The sequence below is a fragment of the Lathyrus oleraceus genome, chromosome 1 (genome assembly GCF_024323335.1).
Source record: "Lathyrus oleraceus cultivar Zhongwan6 chromosome 1, CAAS_Psat_ZW6_1.0, whole genome shotgun sequence".
NCBI lineage: Eukaryota > Viridiplantae > Streptophyta > Magnoliopsida > Fabales > Fabaceae > Lathyrus > Lathyrus oleraceus.
In genome coordinates, this window is record NC_066579.1 from 423,319,247 (window position 1) to 423,336,859 (window position 17,613).

The 17,613-nt window shown below is 38.0% G+C and overlaps 1 protein-coding gene across 4 annotated transcripts; it reads left to right on the top strand.

Annotated features, from left to right (window-relative positions):
• Window positions 1–7,016: 7,016 nt before the first annotated feature.
• LOC127078663 (uncharacterized protein At5g19025) lies at window positions 7,017–13,425 on the top strand. Of its 4 annotated transcripts, XR_007787866.1 has the most exons (3): window positions 7,017–7,699; window positions 10,259–10,331; window positions 13,148–13,425. XR_007787866.1 is itself a non-coding variant. In XM_051019098.1 (2 exons), exons 1-2 carry the CDS (start codon window positions 7,098–7,100, stop codon window positions 13,191–13,193), a joined length of 648 nt encoding a protein of 215 aa, XP_050875055.1. In that variant the 5' UTR covers window positions 7,017–7,097; the 3' UTR covers window positions 13,194–13,425. The 4 variants fall into 4 exon arrangements, 3 of the variants coding, with proteins under 3 accessions (XP_050875055.1, XP_050875063.1, XP_050875071.1); XM_051019098.1 differs by lacking the exon at window positions 10,259–10,331; XM_051019106.1 differs by lacking the exon at window positions 10,259–10,331 and having other exon boundaries at window positions 13,051–13,200.
• The last annotated feature ends 4,188 nt before the right edge of the window (window positions 13,426–17,613 follow it).

Sequence of the window (17,613 nt, forward strand, 5' to 3'; positions counted from 1 at the left end):
ATCTTTTCCGTAGTTTGTTGAACAATTTCCGGTCCAACCACAGCACTCTCACCGGACTCATACCAACATAAAGGTGTCCGACATCTCCTACCATACAAAGCTTCAAACGGTGCCATACCAATACTCGAATGAAAACTATTGTTGTAGGTAAACTCAATCAAAGGTAAATAACAATCCCAAGCACCTCCCTTTTCCAAAACACAAGCCCTCAACAGATCCTCTAGTGACTGAATCGTCCTCTCAGTCTGACCATCAGTCTGCGGGTGATATGCAGAGCTCAATCTCAGTTTAGTCCCCAAAGCCTTCTGCAAACCTTCCCAGAATTTCGATGTAAATCTAGGATCTCTGTCCGAAACAATACTCAACGGAATACCATGCAAACTTACAATTTTCTCAACATACAACTCAGCTAATCTCTCTAACGGATAATCCATTCTGATAGGAATGAATTGAGCCGACTTTGTCAATCTATCAACAATCACCCAAATAGCTTCAAAATTCTTAGTTGTCTTCGGTAAACCAGAAACAAAATCCATACTGATACTATCCCACTTCCACTCTGGAATAGCCAACGGTTGCATTAGCCCAGACGGCTTCTGATGCTCAATCTTTGACTTCTGACAAGTCAAACAGGAATAAACAAAACTCGCAATTTCTCTTTTCATCCCCGGCCACCAAAATAACTTTTTCAAATCATGATACATCTTCGTAGCTCCAGGATGAATACTCAACCCACTACGATGTCCTTCTTCAAGAATACTCTTCTTAAGTTCGGTAACATCCGGAATGCACACCCGACTACCAAATCTCAAAACACCATTCTTATCAACTCTGAATTCACCACCTTGACCCTGATTCACTAGAGTCAACTTATCAACCAAAAGCACATCGGATTTCTGACCCTCTCTGATCTCATCCAGAATACCACTTGTTAACTTCAACATTCCCAATTTAACACTATTGTGAGTACTCTCACACACCAAACTCAAGTCTCTAAACTGCTCAATTAAATCCAATTCCTTAACCATTAACATAGACATGTGCAATGATTTCCGACTTAATGCATCAGCCACTACGTTTGCTCTACCCGGATGGTAATTCAAACCAAAGTCATAATCCTTCAGAAACTCTAACCATCTTCTCTGTCTCATATTCAGCTCTTTCTGATCAAACAAATACTTTAAACTTTTATGGTCACTGAAAACCTCAAATCTTGACCCGTACAAGTAATGCCTCCATAACTTCAGAACAAATACCACAGCTGCCAACTCTAAATCGTGCGTCGGATAGTTCCTCTCATGAACCCTCAGCTGTCTCGAAGCATAAGCTATAACCTGCTTATTCTGCATCAACACACCACCCAAACCCAACAATGAAGCATCGCAATAAACCTCAAACAATTCTGACGAACTCGGTAATATCAGAATAGGAGCAGTAGTTAACCTTCTCTTTAACTCTTGGAAGCCTTCTTCACATTTTGAGTCCCAAACAAACGCTTGCCCCTTCCTAGTCAACATCGTCAAGGGTAATGCCAACTTAGAAAATCCCTCAATGAACTTTCTATAATAACCAGCCAAACCAAGGAAACTTCGAATCTCAGCAACAGACTTCGGAGCTTCCCACTTAGATACCGCTTCTATCTTAGAAGGATCAACAGCAACACCACCTCTTGAAATCACATGACCAAGAAAACTAACCTCTTCTAACCAAAATTCACACTTGGACAATTTAGCAAACAACTTCTTTTCTCGTAGAACTTCTAAAACCACTCTCAAATGCTCAACATGCTCTTCTTCAGATTTCGAATACACCAAAATATCATCAATAAACACCACAACAAACTTGTCTAGGTACGGATGGAAAATCCTATTCATATACTCCATAAATACTCCAGGCGCATTAGTCACACCAAAAGGCATTACAGAATACTCATAATGTCCATACCTTGTTCTGAAAGCAGTCTTCTGAATATCCTCAATTTTCACACGTATCTGATGATACCCAGATCTCAAATCTATTTTGCTGAACACACTTGCACCAACCAACTGATCCATCAAATCATCAATCCTCGGCAAAGGATACCGATTCTTGATCGTCGCTTTATTCAGTTGCCTGTAGTCCACACACAACCTCATAGTACCTTCTTTCTTCTTAACCAATAGCACTGGTGCACCCCACGGTGACACACTCGGACGAATAAATTTCTTATCCAACAGATCTTCCAACTGACTCTTCAATTCAGTTAACTCAACAGCAGACATACGGTACGGAGCTATCGATATCGGCCTAGTACCAGGTACCAAATCAATCGAGAACTCCACTTCACGCTCTGGCGGTAACTCATTCACCTCTTCCAGAAACACATCAGGAAAATCACACACCACGGCTAGATCGCCAATCACCAGTTTATCTTTAGCCTCCAAGGTCGCTAACAGCATAAACAACTCTGCCCCATCAGCTACTTCCTCATTCACTTGCCTTGCTGATAGAAACAAACTCTTTCCTTCCTCACTCTCAGGAAAGACCACAGTCTTATCAAAACAATTGATAGAAACTCGGTTAAACACCAACCAGTTCATACCCAGAATAACATCAATCTGCACTAGTGGAAGACACACTAGGTCCATCCCAAAGTCTCTACCAAAGATACTCAAAGGACAATTTAAACAAACTGAAGTAGTAGTCACTGAACCCTTCGCAGGAGTATCAATCACCATACTACCAAACATCTCGGATATCTCTAACTTAAGTTTCACAGCACAATCCAAGGATATAAAGGAATGAGTCGCACCTGTGTCAATAATAGCTACAAGAGGAAAGCCATTAATATAACACGTACCTCGGATAAGTCTGTCCTCACTGGAGGTTTGAGTTCCGGTCAATGCGAACACCTTTCCAGTCTGAGATTTCTTTGGCTTCTGACACTGACTTCCAATATGCCCTTCTTCGCCACAATTAAAACAAATCATTTCCTTGTGCTTGCAATCAGCTATTGCATGACCAGTCTTACCACAACGAAAACATCTCTTTACTTCAGCAGTGCATACATTACTCTTATGACCAGCCTGGCCACATTTGAAGCAAACTATACCAGCAGGAGCATCTCCCCTACTGGTCCTCTGAGCCGGAGCAGCTCCTTGTTTCCCTCTTCCCACTGGAGCATCATACGGCTTTCCACGGTTTTGATGTTGCTTGCCCCTGCGGTCACTGACAATCTTGTAATGAGCATTATTGTCTTCTTCAAATATCCTGCAGCTATCAACCAATTCAGTAAAAATGCGTATCTTCTGATACCCAACAGCCTTCTTAATTTCAGAGCGCAGTCCATTTTCAAACTTGATGCACTTTGAAAATTCAGCACCAGCACCAGTGTAATGAGGATAAAATTTGGACAGCTCCACAAATTTCGCAGCATAATCAGTGACAGACATGTTTCCTTGCTTCAGCTCCAGGAACTCAATTTCCTTCTTACCACGGACATCTTCCGGATAATACTTTCTCATGAATTCCCTACGGAATACATCCCAAGTAATGACTTCACCTGCCACGGTCAACCTCTCGTGAGTCTCTAGCCACCAGTCATCAGCTTCGACTGCTAGCATGTGAGTACCATACCGGACCTTCTGAGCTGGAGTGCAATCCATAACACGGAAGATTCTCTCGATCTCTTTCAACCATCCCAAGGCTGCATCTGGATCATGCTTCCCTTTAAACACCGGCGGATTCTCTCTCTGAAAAGTCGCCAAGCTACGTGATCCAGCATCTCCACCAGCATTTGGCAAGTTCTGCACAGCTTGTGCCATCGCTTGCATTGCGGCAGCCATTGCAGCGTCATTCCTTCCAGCCATTTCAACTTATCACTACAACACAACTTAAAGTTAGACTAGTAACAATTACACAATTGTTAGACAGTAACGACACGACAACTGGCCGGACAGACCGACCTGCTCTGATACCACTAATGTAACACCCTTCTAAAATACCCCAAATATTTAATTAAAATAACAACATATATCAATCAGAGTAATTATTGCAGTTAAGGGTGTCACACAACACTTCACATAATAACAGTCATGCTCTTTTTATTAAAACAAAACATAAACATTTGCACCATACGCAGCAGATAGAATTCAACTCAAATGTGTCGAAACATGTAACACATTACATGAAAACTAGTTCAACAACCAACAACAAAACAATTAAACATCCCATCCCGATGTTACATCTATCAGAGCATGACCCACTAGGGAGACTACACTAGACTCCAAGCACTAGCTCCTACTCAATCACTGCTCGTTACCTGAAAAATAGTTGTAAGGGTGAGTTCCTCAATCGATATAATAAGCATTATAAATCATCATGTAGTGCTAAGTAAATTCACACGTTCATCACCCTAATCATATCATGCATTCAGTAACGGCACATCAACTCAAATATCATACTCAATACCAACGCAAACACATGTAAAATCTCAATCATACTCAATAACAACATAAAATGCAACTCAAATGAGACTCGACTCGTCATGCATGTGGTACCAATCGGAGTAAAACTCCCAACTTAAAATCATTGCCATTTTATTGGGCATCAAGGCATAAGCCTTCAACTTTCAACTTAAAAATTGCCAATCCAGGCCAACGTGGTGTGAGCAAAGCTCCGACTTAATGCATATGAATGTACATGGCATACACGACTTTAAAGTTCCGACAACATAATAATAATAACAACACAACGATGTTTTCAACATAATCAACTTATAATCAACTTTGGCTCACCAAGCCTACAACTCAGTATTTTTAACAACTTTCCGTACACGGAACAACTTAACAACTCAGTCATACTTGCATCGACACTTTATAACATAAACCCAACAAAATTACTCATCAAAATTAACTACCATATTACTTCATAACATAACTCAATCCCTACTATGTCACACACCAACATAGGCAAATCACCAATTATGTTCACAACATTAAAATATCAATTTTTCACTTTTCCAACAGTGTTAACCGGTTAACACCCTGGGTTAACCGGTTAACGCAGGCAAAACAGCACATTTTCACAAAATATAACAGTGTTAACCGGTTAACGCCCTGGGTTAACCGGTTAACGCAGACAAAACAGCAGTTCCTGCGCTAACACAAGGCAGAATGCAGAATTCTCCGCATTTTCCGCCGTTGGAGGACTTCCGGACCTCCGATTTCAATTCCGTAAAAAGCTATACGCTCGGGGAAACACGACTCACACAATTACGGATTCAATTACAATTTTCATACAACTTATTCATCACGATTTCTCAGCATTCTAAATCCCAATTAGGGTCAATTCAACGGTTTATCACTACCCATTACATGCTATCCCATAATACCCATTAAACGACGATAAACCCCCCTTACCTGAACAATCCGGCAATCTTTGAGCTTCAAGCTTTTCGTTCTTCAACCTTTGCTCTCTAGCTCTTTCTCTTGCTCTGCCTCCTTCAGTCGCTTCTCTGAGTTTCACGTGAAAACCTTATTTTCCAAAATGAACTCTTTTTACTTATTCCAACTTATATATATTTTCCAATAATTATTATTCCAAATAATAATAATAATAATAATCCAATAATTCAATTTATTTAATTAAATTATTAAATATATTGTTAACTTAATTAAAATAATTCTCTTATTTCATTCGGGTGTTACAGTATGCATGCGCCAATGCATGTGACACCATACATGCATGCGCCAAGAGGCATGTTGCTTAGGTACAAAGTCATTAGGAGCCTGTCATGGAAGGGGGCAAGGTGCTGACCGATGTCGATTAGGAAGCTGCTCCTGTTGTAAAGAAGTGAGGCAGCGAAGAAGAAGCATTTTAGCATTCACCTGTCCGTCCTTCTTTATGGAATGCTCAAGCCTAGTGAGAACTCAAGTCGATTCGAATGACTGGATCCGCTGGAACTAAGGCTATTTCCAATGCCCGAAAGGAAGGTGCTTAAGCTGAAAGAGTGGTCAGTGAGGCTCAATTCTTTGTATTGATTCCAAGACCCAGGGCATAAAGAATTCACTAAGTATAATAATATTCTCCTTTTGATTCAATAGAAGGGGATGCCCCCAATGTGGTAATAACCGGTAGAGACCTACGTTATTCACAATAGGTGAACTTGCTAGAATGCTGTTTAATAAACTTCTTTATATAGGTAACTGGAAAGCTCTATCCCCCTACGCCAGCTGGCTGAAAAAGCTATTTATCCTTCCTTATTCAACTCGGTAAATTGAAAGAAGTCCCAACCACGAGGCTTTGCCGCGAGAGTTTCGACATTAGTTATTTGCTCTGAATCAGGCCCCTAAACCAAGGCAAATAGCCCATAATACATATGAATCCGACAGATCGGACCGAACTGCCAATGAAATCCATTTAGCCAGTTAAGCTAAGAAGAAAGAAATAGATCAGAAATCGAGTTTGAAGGCCCGAGAGTACGGGAACGGGTCCGGTAGGGAAGGTGCGAGATGATGAATGAAAGGGTCTGCCTCAACAGATGAATCCGTGACTGCTGCGACTGAGGAAGGAATCGATGAAGTCATTGCCAGCCGTCTTGTATCCTGGCAGAAGATCCCCCAAAAAGCAAGCAGCATTTCTTTCCTCGGTAAGGCCCGGGGGATGCCTCCTACCTTCCTTCTCGCAGTCAGCTATGTAACTCAGAAAGGTTCAAGCTACTCTTTACAGCTTCTTGTGGTTGACGCTAAAAGCTCCTTGTGACAACTCTTCTTGTTCGCTCCTACGCGTATGCCGAGTTCCATCTTTGGAAAAATTAAACTCGTTGTCAGAGATAAAACATCACAAGAGGCATGTTGCTTAGGTACAAAGTCATTAGGAGCCTGCGCATTAGTTAAAAAAATAATTATTTTGATATATTTTATTAAGTTTTAATTATTTTGATATTTTATTTGAAAATGTTGGTTGTTTAAAAAAAAATTAGTTTCAATTAAAAGAATACATTTGTAAATAGTAAGAATAAAGTTTTAATTTACTTGACTAATTATTAATTTTGGTTGTATTTGATGAGAGGAAGAAAGTGGGGAGAGGTGTAAGGTGTTTGTCTGTTTAACGTGAACATGCAGGAAGGTGTTGTATTGACCACAGCAATGCCCTCTTCATCTTCATCATCATCATCTTGGAGCCACCATTGCAACAATCTCTGTAACTGCAAACACGCTCCTTCCGCCACCTTAGACCTTCTTATCCTCCTCCTTGTTCTCTTCTCCGGCGCTTTCCTTCTCTCCTCTTATTTCTCCTACATCTTCAACTCCCTCTCTCTCCTCCTCCCTTCCGTCTCTCTCCCCATACCCTACCTCCTCTCATTCGTGATTTTCTTTATCGCTTCGGTGGTCACCGTTGAGTTGTGTTGTGGAGCCCGATCTCGGAAGTGTGAGAGGATCGGGTGTAGGGGACTCAAGAAAGCTACGGAGTTTGATTTGCAGATAGAGAGATTCGGTTCTGGTTCGGGAACTGCTTCGGGGTTAGGGTTGGGTGAATATGATAAACTTCCTTGGAAAGGTGGGAGTGAAGGGAATCCTGATTATGAGTGTCTTAGGTCTGAGTTGAGGAAAATGGCTCCGATTAATGGTCGTGCGCTTTTGCTTTTTAGGGCTCCTTGTGGTTGTCCTATTGCAAAGCTTGAAGCTTCTGGTCCTAAGAAAGGAAAGCGTCATAAGAGGTTACTCACTCTTACTCAATCATCTAATTTGGGAATTATGCTCTTCTTGTTTTGATTTTGATTGATTTTGTGGCGAGAATTGGCTTGTGTCTGTAAGAACTTTTTTGATGTGTGAATTAGATTTTAAGCATTTTGTGGATAGATCAAATCTGAGACTTAAATCTGATTGTGTGAAATTTTAGGGTGGATGTGTTACATGTAGATTCAAATGTCATTGATGTGTTTTGTTTTGTTGAATGCTTTATGGAAAGATAACTTGGTGAAGGTTTCTAGATCCTTCCATCCATTGGGTTGACCTGCTGTGGGAGGAAGTTCTTGTTAATTTATAGCGTTCTTCTTTGAGATTGAGAGTTGTGCCCTCTTTCTTGGTGAGTTAGGTTATTGTTAGCTCTGTCATTATTTGGTAAAATCTTCTTTCCTTACAGTGTTATCTCACTGTTAAACCGTGTCCTTAAAATTTCCGCCTTGAAATCGTGGCAAAGAAAAGCTATTGGTAGGACTTATACAGACTTCTTTTCTGTTAAATTATTTTCCGATTCACTTATGCAGATAGGGAATTTGAGGTATCTAGAATCTATGCTTAGCCAATATAAGTTTCCTTTCATTCATAACCATGTTAGAAATTTCAATGGTGATTTATGACTTGAGAGATTTTATCTGAATCTCTTTCCGTCACTCATCCTTTAGCCTTTACTGCTGTCCAACTATGAAGCACAAATACTCCAAAATTGATTTCGTACGTGTATTGGTGTTAAACCTGTATCTAAGACCGGTGCATATATCTAGAAAATATCCATAATTTTCTTTAAAATTTTATCGTCAAATGCATTTGGGGATATAGCTTAACCCACTATGGTACAGGCATACAGCTGGCCACAATAAGATACACGATTGATATGGCATTCTTGATGTTTAAATATTAACCGCCTCAACTTTAGCCACTCATCACACATACTAGCATAGCAAAACAAAAATAGAAAAGGCCGGGCATGGTTTCACTCATTGCACAAACTAGCATAGCACAATAGAATAGAGAAGTGCGGCTATGGCTTTAAGTGCAGCTATGGCTTTAAGGTGATGTTCTCTCTGTGTCCCACACATTATCTATGTTTGGTGTCTTCATTGTCATCAATGTGGTCTTGCACATTTCTATACTCTGGGACATCCTCTTCACTCTATTGAAGCATCATCTTCCTCTTCTCGCCTGTCATGAGTTTTACAGCTGATGCTGTAAGAGGAGTTTTTATTGAGTAGAAACAGAGGAAAATAGTTAGAGTAGACGAGCAGGCAGGCTTTCAGCTGCAATTCTAATTTAAAATAGATAATTGGTATTACTTGGTTTGATTTCTGTTAGCATATTGATATCTGTTAACATATCTACTATCTAGGCTGCACCATGTCTTGAATATGTAAGTATTTTCCTTATGTTCATATCCTTGTCAGATCATACTCATTTTGCAGTAACTATTAAGTATTTGAACTTTATAGATTACTTTAAGCTATGATTTTGTGCACCTTATGTGAATTTTGGATGTCATTTCTTTGTCTGCTAATCTTGTCACCTGAAGCTGAAAGTTTTATTATATGAAAAAGCTCTTCTAAAGTGAATTTTATCTTTTAAGCAAGTTCAGATTTATCCACCACGATCTTAATGGGTTAAGATTATAATGAGCTTTTAATTCAATCAATGGTAGATATAGCCTTACTTTCACTTTACAGACAAGCTCATTTGGAGGAGTCATATCCTTAGTATTTTCCCCTTTTTGTCATAAGAACAGGGTAATAAGTTTGTAATCTATGTTTTTAATGAAGTCGTGAATCTATTATTAAACACACTATAAATCCAGTAGGAAAGTTAGAATACCATGCATTGCGAGTAAAATCCGGGAATGGTGCACAGAATGTCATGCATTGCAGGTGAAATTGCGAATATATTTTCTAATTCTATTTCAAAAAGCTATCAGTGCAGCAACTTAGAGAACACAGCTACCACCCTCTTTTACTAGTTTTTTGTCCCCTCTCACGACATATTTCAATTTCTCATCTTTTGTGGTATTCTCCATTTGTTACCTATTGTCAAATTGCACGATTCAGTGGTTGTTTGGTGTGTACTATAATGTGTAATGTGAGTTATGTTCCTTGAGAGCTCTTAAAGATTCCAATAGAGAATGCAGAAGCATTTTAGAATGAGGAGTGGGCTTAGACTAGGATGACCTGACCTTTTGATTCACTCAGTCTTAGGAAAGGGTGTAGATTTGGATAAAAGATTACACGGTGTAATATTTCTCCTAAAAAATCTAATATTATGGCATTTGATTCTTTGGTATATGCAGACTAGGCCTATAGCAAAATGAATATTTCAGTATAAGACAGAAGGTGTTGGACCATGCTACATAAATCATGCATTTTAGAATGAGGAGTGGGCTTAGACTAGGATGACCTGACCTTTTGATTCACTCAGTCTTAGGAAAGGGTGTAGAATTGGATAAAAGATTACACGGTGTAATATTTCTCCTAAAAAATCTAATATTATGGCATTTGATTCTTTGGTATATGCAGACTAGGCCTATAGCAAAATGAATATTTCAGTATAAGACAGAAGGTGTTGGACCATGCTACATAAATCATGCAGGTACAATATAATATACACACAAGCAGGAATATGCTTATATATACATTACATGCATACATGATACATACATATAAATGTATGAGAGTCTGTATTCATACTATCATTGAACTTGACTATTGTGCTATATTAAACAAATATCCTCGACCTGATTAATGTGATGCTAAGCAATTTCTTCACGTATTGTAATTGATATGGTTTGTTTGCAAATTTTAGAATGCCAACAAGCACACAAAATGATTATATATTGAAAGCTTTGAGCACTAACATAGACCATATAAAAATGGAGATTATAGGGAAATGTATGACCATTTAACAAAGATATCAACGGCATCTTTTATTAATTTATTTTGTCCCCTAAAATTGCTTTTTAACAAAGGCAAAATAAATGGGTTACAAATAGTCAAAGTTTTATATTGTTTCATCTTTTTTGTTGTTCTGTCTAAATACATTTTCATTTGTTGATTAAAAATATGCCAATCGTTCAATAAATAAATGCAAAGAATAGATAGTGGTATCCAACTTGAATCATTTACTTTTTAGTGTTGTTAAATAGCGACTATAGCAGTCTATAATGCTATACAGTAGTGGAATTTGGACAAGCCGCCATTGTTCCGCAATGTGCTATTCAGTATAAAATGTTGGCCAATAGTGGCTATAGTGGTGCTAAAGCACTATTGCATAGCGGAATTTTAGCAATCTGCTATCAGCCATTGACAACATTATATCAGAAGAAATTCAGGTTTCACACATGTGGCATATCAAGTTGGAGTTTAAGAGGGGAGAAGAACTATCGACTAGTGCATCTCTTTCCATCTTGTAGTATCTTTTGTTATGGTTCTCGGTGTTATATTGTTAACATCGATGCTCTTTTGTTATTTTCCTCCTTGTTCCTTTCACCCTACAAGTAGCTATTTATTAATGCTTTGTGTTTTCTATGATGAGCAAATATCTACTAAATTGCTCAAGAAATCTTCAACAGTCAACACAATTAGTTACACATGTACTAGATTTACAAATGATATGACAGCTACACAAATAAAAACTAAATATTAAATATATATGATATGTTATATTCTCTCCAAATAGGGTATACTTTCCAACTCTCCCCTCTATGCTAGTGCATACAGATGATGTGCCCCAATCTTATTACAAATGAATTAAATTTGAGGATCTCGGAAGAGATTTTGAGCGAATTTTTGCAAGTCAATCACTAGAGTTGGCTGACTCAATAGAAATTTCCCTTGGAATTCCCCCCTCCCCTGATAGAGTGATAATCAATTTCTATTGTTTAGTTCATTAATGAAAAACTGAATTTGATGCAATGTGAAGAGCAACTTTATTATCTTAGACAATATAGTTTCATCTTATCAATACTGCCAAACTTCAACTCACTAAGTAGCTGTTTTTACCCATAAGTTCACATGTAACCAGTACCATAGCTTGATATTTCCCCCCAACACTAAACTGAATGATCAATATGCTTCTTACTTTTCCAAGATACAAGATTATTTCCCCAATACTTACAAGAAGTCTCCTATCAATAAGTAAGTCAACCCAATTTCTATATGAATATATCCCAATGTTCAACATTTGGATGCTGCATTAGTTGACTCACCCTAAACACTGATTGTGAAGGAATTATCTCGTCTAGTTATCTTTAGGTAGTTAACTTCCCAACTAGTCTTGTTTCTACCGGGGTCTAAATAAGGTTCCTTCCTAATCTGGTCATAGTTTACTATTCTAATCTGTACGAGTATTAATAGGTTTACAGTAGATCTTGTGAAAGAGTTATCTGGTCTAGTTATTGTGAGGTAGTTTAATTTCCATGTATCTACCTAGATCTAGATAGTGCATCATTTAATGATGAATTGCACAATAGAGGCCAGCTTAGAAGCTCTTTTTATTTATTTTTTAATAAGTGAAAGTATCTTATATTGATTAATTCCTAGATTTACTAGTTTAGCTGTCAGCTGAGTAACTATTTTGTTGGTTAGTGCATCATTTAACTAGCTAATATGTCTTCTATATGTGAGCATTTTGCATCTGGACCTTACATGTGTGTAGCCTAGGTGAATAGTTTAGAGGGCCACTTTCCACAGCCTATGGAAGAAGTGGGGGCAGGGGACTTTGAGCCATCTGGGCAATACTGCTCTCTGGTTTCCCATGATTTGTTCTTGTCTTTTCCTAATATACCTCCCTGGAATTATGATTTGATTCTCTTACCGTGTTAAATTTTGATATCTTTTCACTATTTGAAATTATCGATGAATCTGGATATTGTGACTTTGATAGACTAGGTATAGTAAACATAATTTGCTTTAAGCAGAATCATAAAGCCTGAACTGTGCTTCCATTGTTCAACAGTGCATAACTTTGAATCATTGTTTTATGTATCGGTTTTAAATTTTGATCTGGAGCTTATTATCAACTTTGGAGACAAAATCCTCCCAATTTGTTATTTAAACATCAAAAGGTTCACATTCGAGACTTTGCTTAAGAGCAATCAATTTCCTTGCTACACAAACCAATAGATTGGCTTTAGTGTTTTATGAATCCATTGAAGCACATGAATTCTACTTTCAACCTTTTTTGCTTGTATAGTGACTATCTATTGTTGTGTATATTCTTAGTTTCAGTCTGTTTTTCAACATGGCTTTGATTGCGATCTGTATTCTGATATTAAGTAAAAAAGGAAATTAATGATGATGATCTGTTTCAGAAGTGATTGGCTATCCTCTAATTCAAATTTATTGAAGACTTGAAGATATGCTCTGAATGGTAATGCTGAACATCTCTGATTTTAATGTTTTGAGCAGGTCTCAATCCAGTGCGACTCTTAATGGAGGAGGAAATCACCGTTGATCCATCACGCCGTCATCTGATTTATATTAAAACCATTGTTATTGTCATGGTTACCCCTTTATTGGGAAGCTTCTGATCAGAACAATTTTCATAAGAAAGAAAATAGCAATTAGTGTTAACAATCCTTCCCTGTATCTGTATCTGCACTGTCCAGGAGTGTCTATAAACTTTTGAAGGATCGTACAGAATTGACTCCAATAAACATGTGGTTCATTGTTGTTCCATTTCATTAGTTGTAAAATGTCCTTAAATTGCCGACTCTGAAAGAATGATTAATATTTACCACCCAATTTTCGCCTAGAACATCTTGAATGTTGGCTATAATAGAAGTGAACATATGAGATTTTATGATAGGCTAGAGACCAATTCAATAGTTGTTTTTGAATCAGAATAACAACATATGTTATTGAAATCTTTCAGTTGTGCCAGTTTTCAAAGCATAACAGTGTTGGCCTCTCTTTTCATTTTAGTTTGAGTGATTGTTCCATCCAACCCGATGAATACCAGAATCAATGTTGTCTTCCATATGAAGTTTCTAGTCAGCTGATCAGTTTGATTACAAATGCTAGCAGGCAGTCAAGTTGTTTGCATATAATAAGTAGGAATAGAGTTGATTACCAACGTAGCTAAAATGAGCAGGTCTTGTTTATTCAATAACTTGTTCTTCCATAAAGAGTCTCATGGTCAATGTGTCCACGTTGAAATTGAAAGCTTCTTTCTTCACCCTACCTAAAAGCACAGGGAATCCAAAATAGGTATGCCGTGAAGTAGTACTCCTGATAAAAAGACAAAAAAGTAATTTTGTCAATCTTTCTTCTAGTGACACCACGTGAGAAGAGAGCCATTGGTTTTGAACCGTTGATCTTTAGTCTTTAGTCCTGATGCAACATTAAATCTCTGAAAAATATTTGCCATTAATCTTCCTTGAGCATATGTATCCTTAGAGAAAAAACACCCATCATGTGTAAAGAAAATATGGGAGATACTTGCATAGGCTTCCAATTAGTGTTCCCAACCTTTTCAGAGATAGCTAAGAATAATTTCTCCATACAATGAACAAAAAGGTAAAGGAAGAGAGGGTCTCATTTCCTTAGTCCTCTAGTAGGAGAAAATTTTGGTTTCCTTTTACCATTCCATATCACATATAGAGAAGGAAGAAAGACAATGCATAATCAATTTGACTGATATCAGGAAAACCAAACTCAACAAATAAGTATTTAAAGTATCTCTAATTTACATTATCATATGCTTTTTCAATATCTATCTTGTAAGCCACACCACCTTTCTTCTTCCTGGACTTTTTCATTGCATTAATAATATTTTGATGCACAATAGCATTATCACATGTTCCTCTTTCTAGTAAGAAGCTGATTTGGAAAGGTCCAACAATTTAATCGAAGTGAGGCTTTGTTCTATTGGCTAGAATCTTAGTGATCAACTTATAAGTTGTGTTGCATAAGCTTATAGGCATAAAATCCTTAAGTGTTTAGGAAAAATCTATTTTAAAGATTAAAGTTAGAAGTGTTTATGCTATAGAAGAATTGAAATAACCAATTAAGAAAGCTTGTTTAACAACCTCTGTAATTATGTGCCAATATTGTCGGATGAGTATACCTTGAAATCCATTTAGGCCATGTGGATTGTGACGACAGTTAGTGATTACATGTTTTTTTGTGTGCATGTTTTATTATAGTTGCAACTTACAATAATAACTAACTCTCTTTTTACCACTATTTAGACATGATAAACTCTAACTTAGTTGCAACTACTCCTCTAGACGTAATTGTAAGTAATTTTATCTCTGTCATTTTATTGATGAGAATACTTATTATATACAAGTATGACAATGTCTATATTTGGAAGCTAATAATATACAATTATGATGTATATCAATTATAGAGATATCCTAATAATTATACTAATTATAGAAATATTCTAATACTCTCCCGCAATTGAAGCGGGAGGTGGACGGACGCTGAGGTTGTCTCGGAAGTCTTGAAAAACTATGAGAGGAAGTTCTTTGGTAAAAATATCTGTGATTTGATGTTTCGAGGGGATATGGAGAACCTTGACTTGACCCCGAACGACATTTTCACGAACGAAATGAATGTCCATCTCAATGTGTTTCGTTCGTTGATGCTGGACTGGGTTACCTAAGAGGTAGATGACATTAACATTGTCACAGTACACCATGGTGGCCTTATGAATAGGGCATTGTAACTCGAGCAGAAGGTTTCGTAACCAGCAGGATTCAGATACCACATTGGCAACTCCACAGTATTCTGCTTCAACACTAGAGCGTGAGAGTGCGGGTTGTCGTTTAGACGACCAAGAAAGTAGATTGTCTCCAAGATACACGCAGTAGCCCGAAGTGGAATGTCTAGTGTCAGGACATCCATCCCAATCTGCATTTCTATAAGATAGTAATGAAGTAGTAGATGAGGGATAAAGATGTAAACCGTAGTGTTTTGTGCCCTGAATGTAGCGTAATATCCTGCGGAGAGCACGCATGTGGGTGTCCATCAGATTATGCATAAAGAGATAGATTTGTTGAACCGCATATGAAATATCAGGTCGTGTGAAGGTAAGATACTGGAGGACACCTGCAAGACTACGGTAGAGAGACATATCCTCATACGGGACATTATGTGCGACACTCATCTTGGGTTTTGTATCAACTGGAGTTGGACAAGTTTTGCATGAAGACATGCCGACTCGTGAGAGGATGTCTTCGACATATTTCTTTTGCGTGAGGAATAAACCATGCTTATGGCGAGTGACGACAATACCCAGGAAGTAGTTGAGATGTTCTAAGTCTTTCATAGCAAACTCAGAGTGGAGGAGAGAGATGATGGATTGTCGCAAAGCATCAGAGGAGGTGGTGAGGATGATATTATTCTACATACAGTAAAAGGTAGGCTAGATGAGAGTCTTTCTTGGAGATGAATAAAAAGTGATCACACTTGCTTTGGTAAAACCCAATCGATGAAGTATAGTCGGCAAACCTCTTGTACCAAGCTCTAGGGACTTATTTGAGCCCATATAATGATTTGCAGAGATGACACACATGATCAGGATGTTTGGAATCTCTGAATCCTAATGGTTGATACATGTAAATTGTTTCATTGAGTTCACCATGGAGGTATGCATTCTTGACATCTAATTGATGAATGTGCCAAGATTTAGAAAGAGCAAGACTGAGAACAGTGCGAATGGTAGCCGATTTGACAACTGGGCTAAAAGTTTCTCCACAATCAATGCCAACCTGTTGACCTGCACCATCACCTACAGGTCGGGCTTTATGTCTCTCAGAGGAACCGTCAGATTTTTCTTTATGTCTAAAAATCCACATAGATCTAATAACATTAACATCAGGCGGTTGTGGTACTAAATCCCACGTCTCATTTGTAATTAAAGCATTATATTCGTCATGCATGGCCATTTTCCGATTAGGGTCCTTAAGTGCAGACACTGAATTCCTAGGGAGGGGGGATTTTGTGACATGAGTGAGTAAACTGTAGTATTATTGGTTATGTTTAAAAATGCCATGTTGACTCCTAGTGATGGGTTTTGTGTTGGCTTGGGCGGTAGGTTGATAGATATGTGGAAGATTATTTTGCAAGGTATGATTTGATTATGGGGTGGGGAGTGATGTGTTTAGAGTAGGTGATGAATTTGATTGGGGCCGGTTTGAGGGAGTAGTGGGTCATATTGTTTGAGGGAGTGTATTTGGAAAAGGTGCGGTGTGTGCCATGTTTAAGTAGGTGTTTGGTTTTGAAGGAGGGACTGATGAATTGTTTTGGTCTTGGGTCATGATATGGTTGATGAGATAAGGGGATAAGTCATTGTCGAGAAATGTGTAGGTAGTAGATTGAGGGGTGTGCAGCTTTGCATAGGGAAATGTGGACTCATAAAACAAAACATGACGACAAATGATTATTTTGTTTGCTGTCATATCGAGACACTTATAACCACGATGATTGGACGAATACCCAAGAAATATATATGGTGTGGAGCGATGTTGAAGTTTGTGGATGGTATTTGAGGGGAATAGGGGAAAGCATAAACAACCAAAAACACGTAGATGAGAGTATGACGGGTTTTTGTTATATAACATGTAGAGAGATGACTGAAAATTAATTGATTTACTTGGCAAAATGTTAGAAATATAAGTGGCCATTTCTAGAGCATAATGCCAAAATGAAGGAGGTAGAGATGCATGAATTAATAAAGTTCGAATAATGTTATTAATGGACCTTATTTTTCGCTCAACTTTACCATTTTGAGAGGAGGTGTAAGGACAAGAGTAACGAAAAGATATCCCATTAAGTTCACACATTTTTCGAAAATTGTTAGACATGTATTCGCCACCATTATCACATTGAATTGTTTTGATTTCCCGTTGAAATTGTGTTTTAAT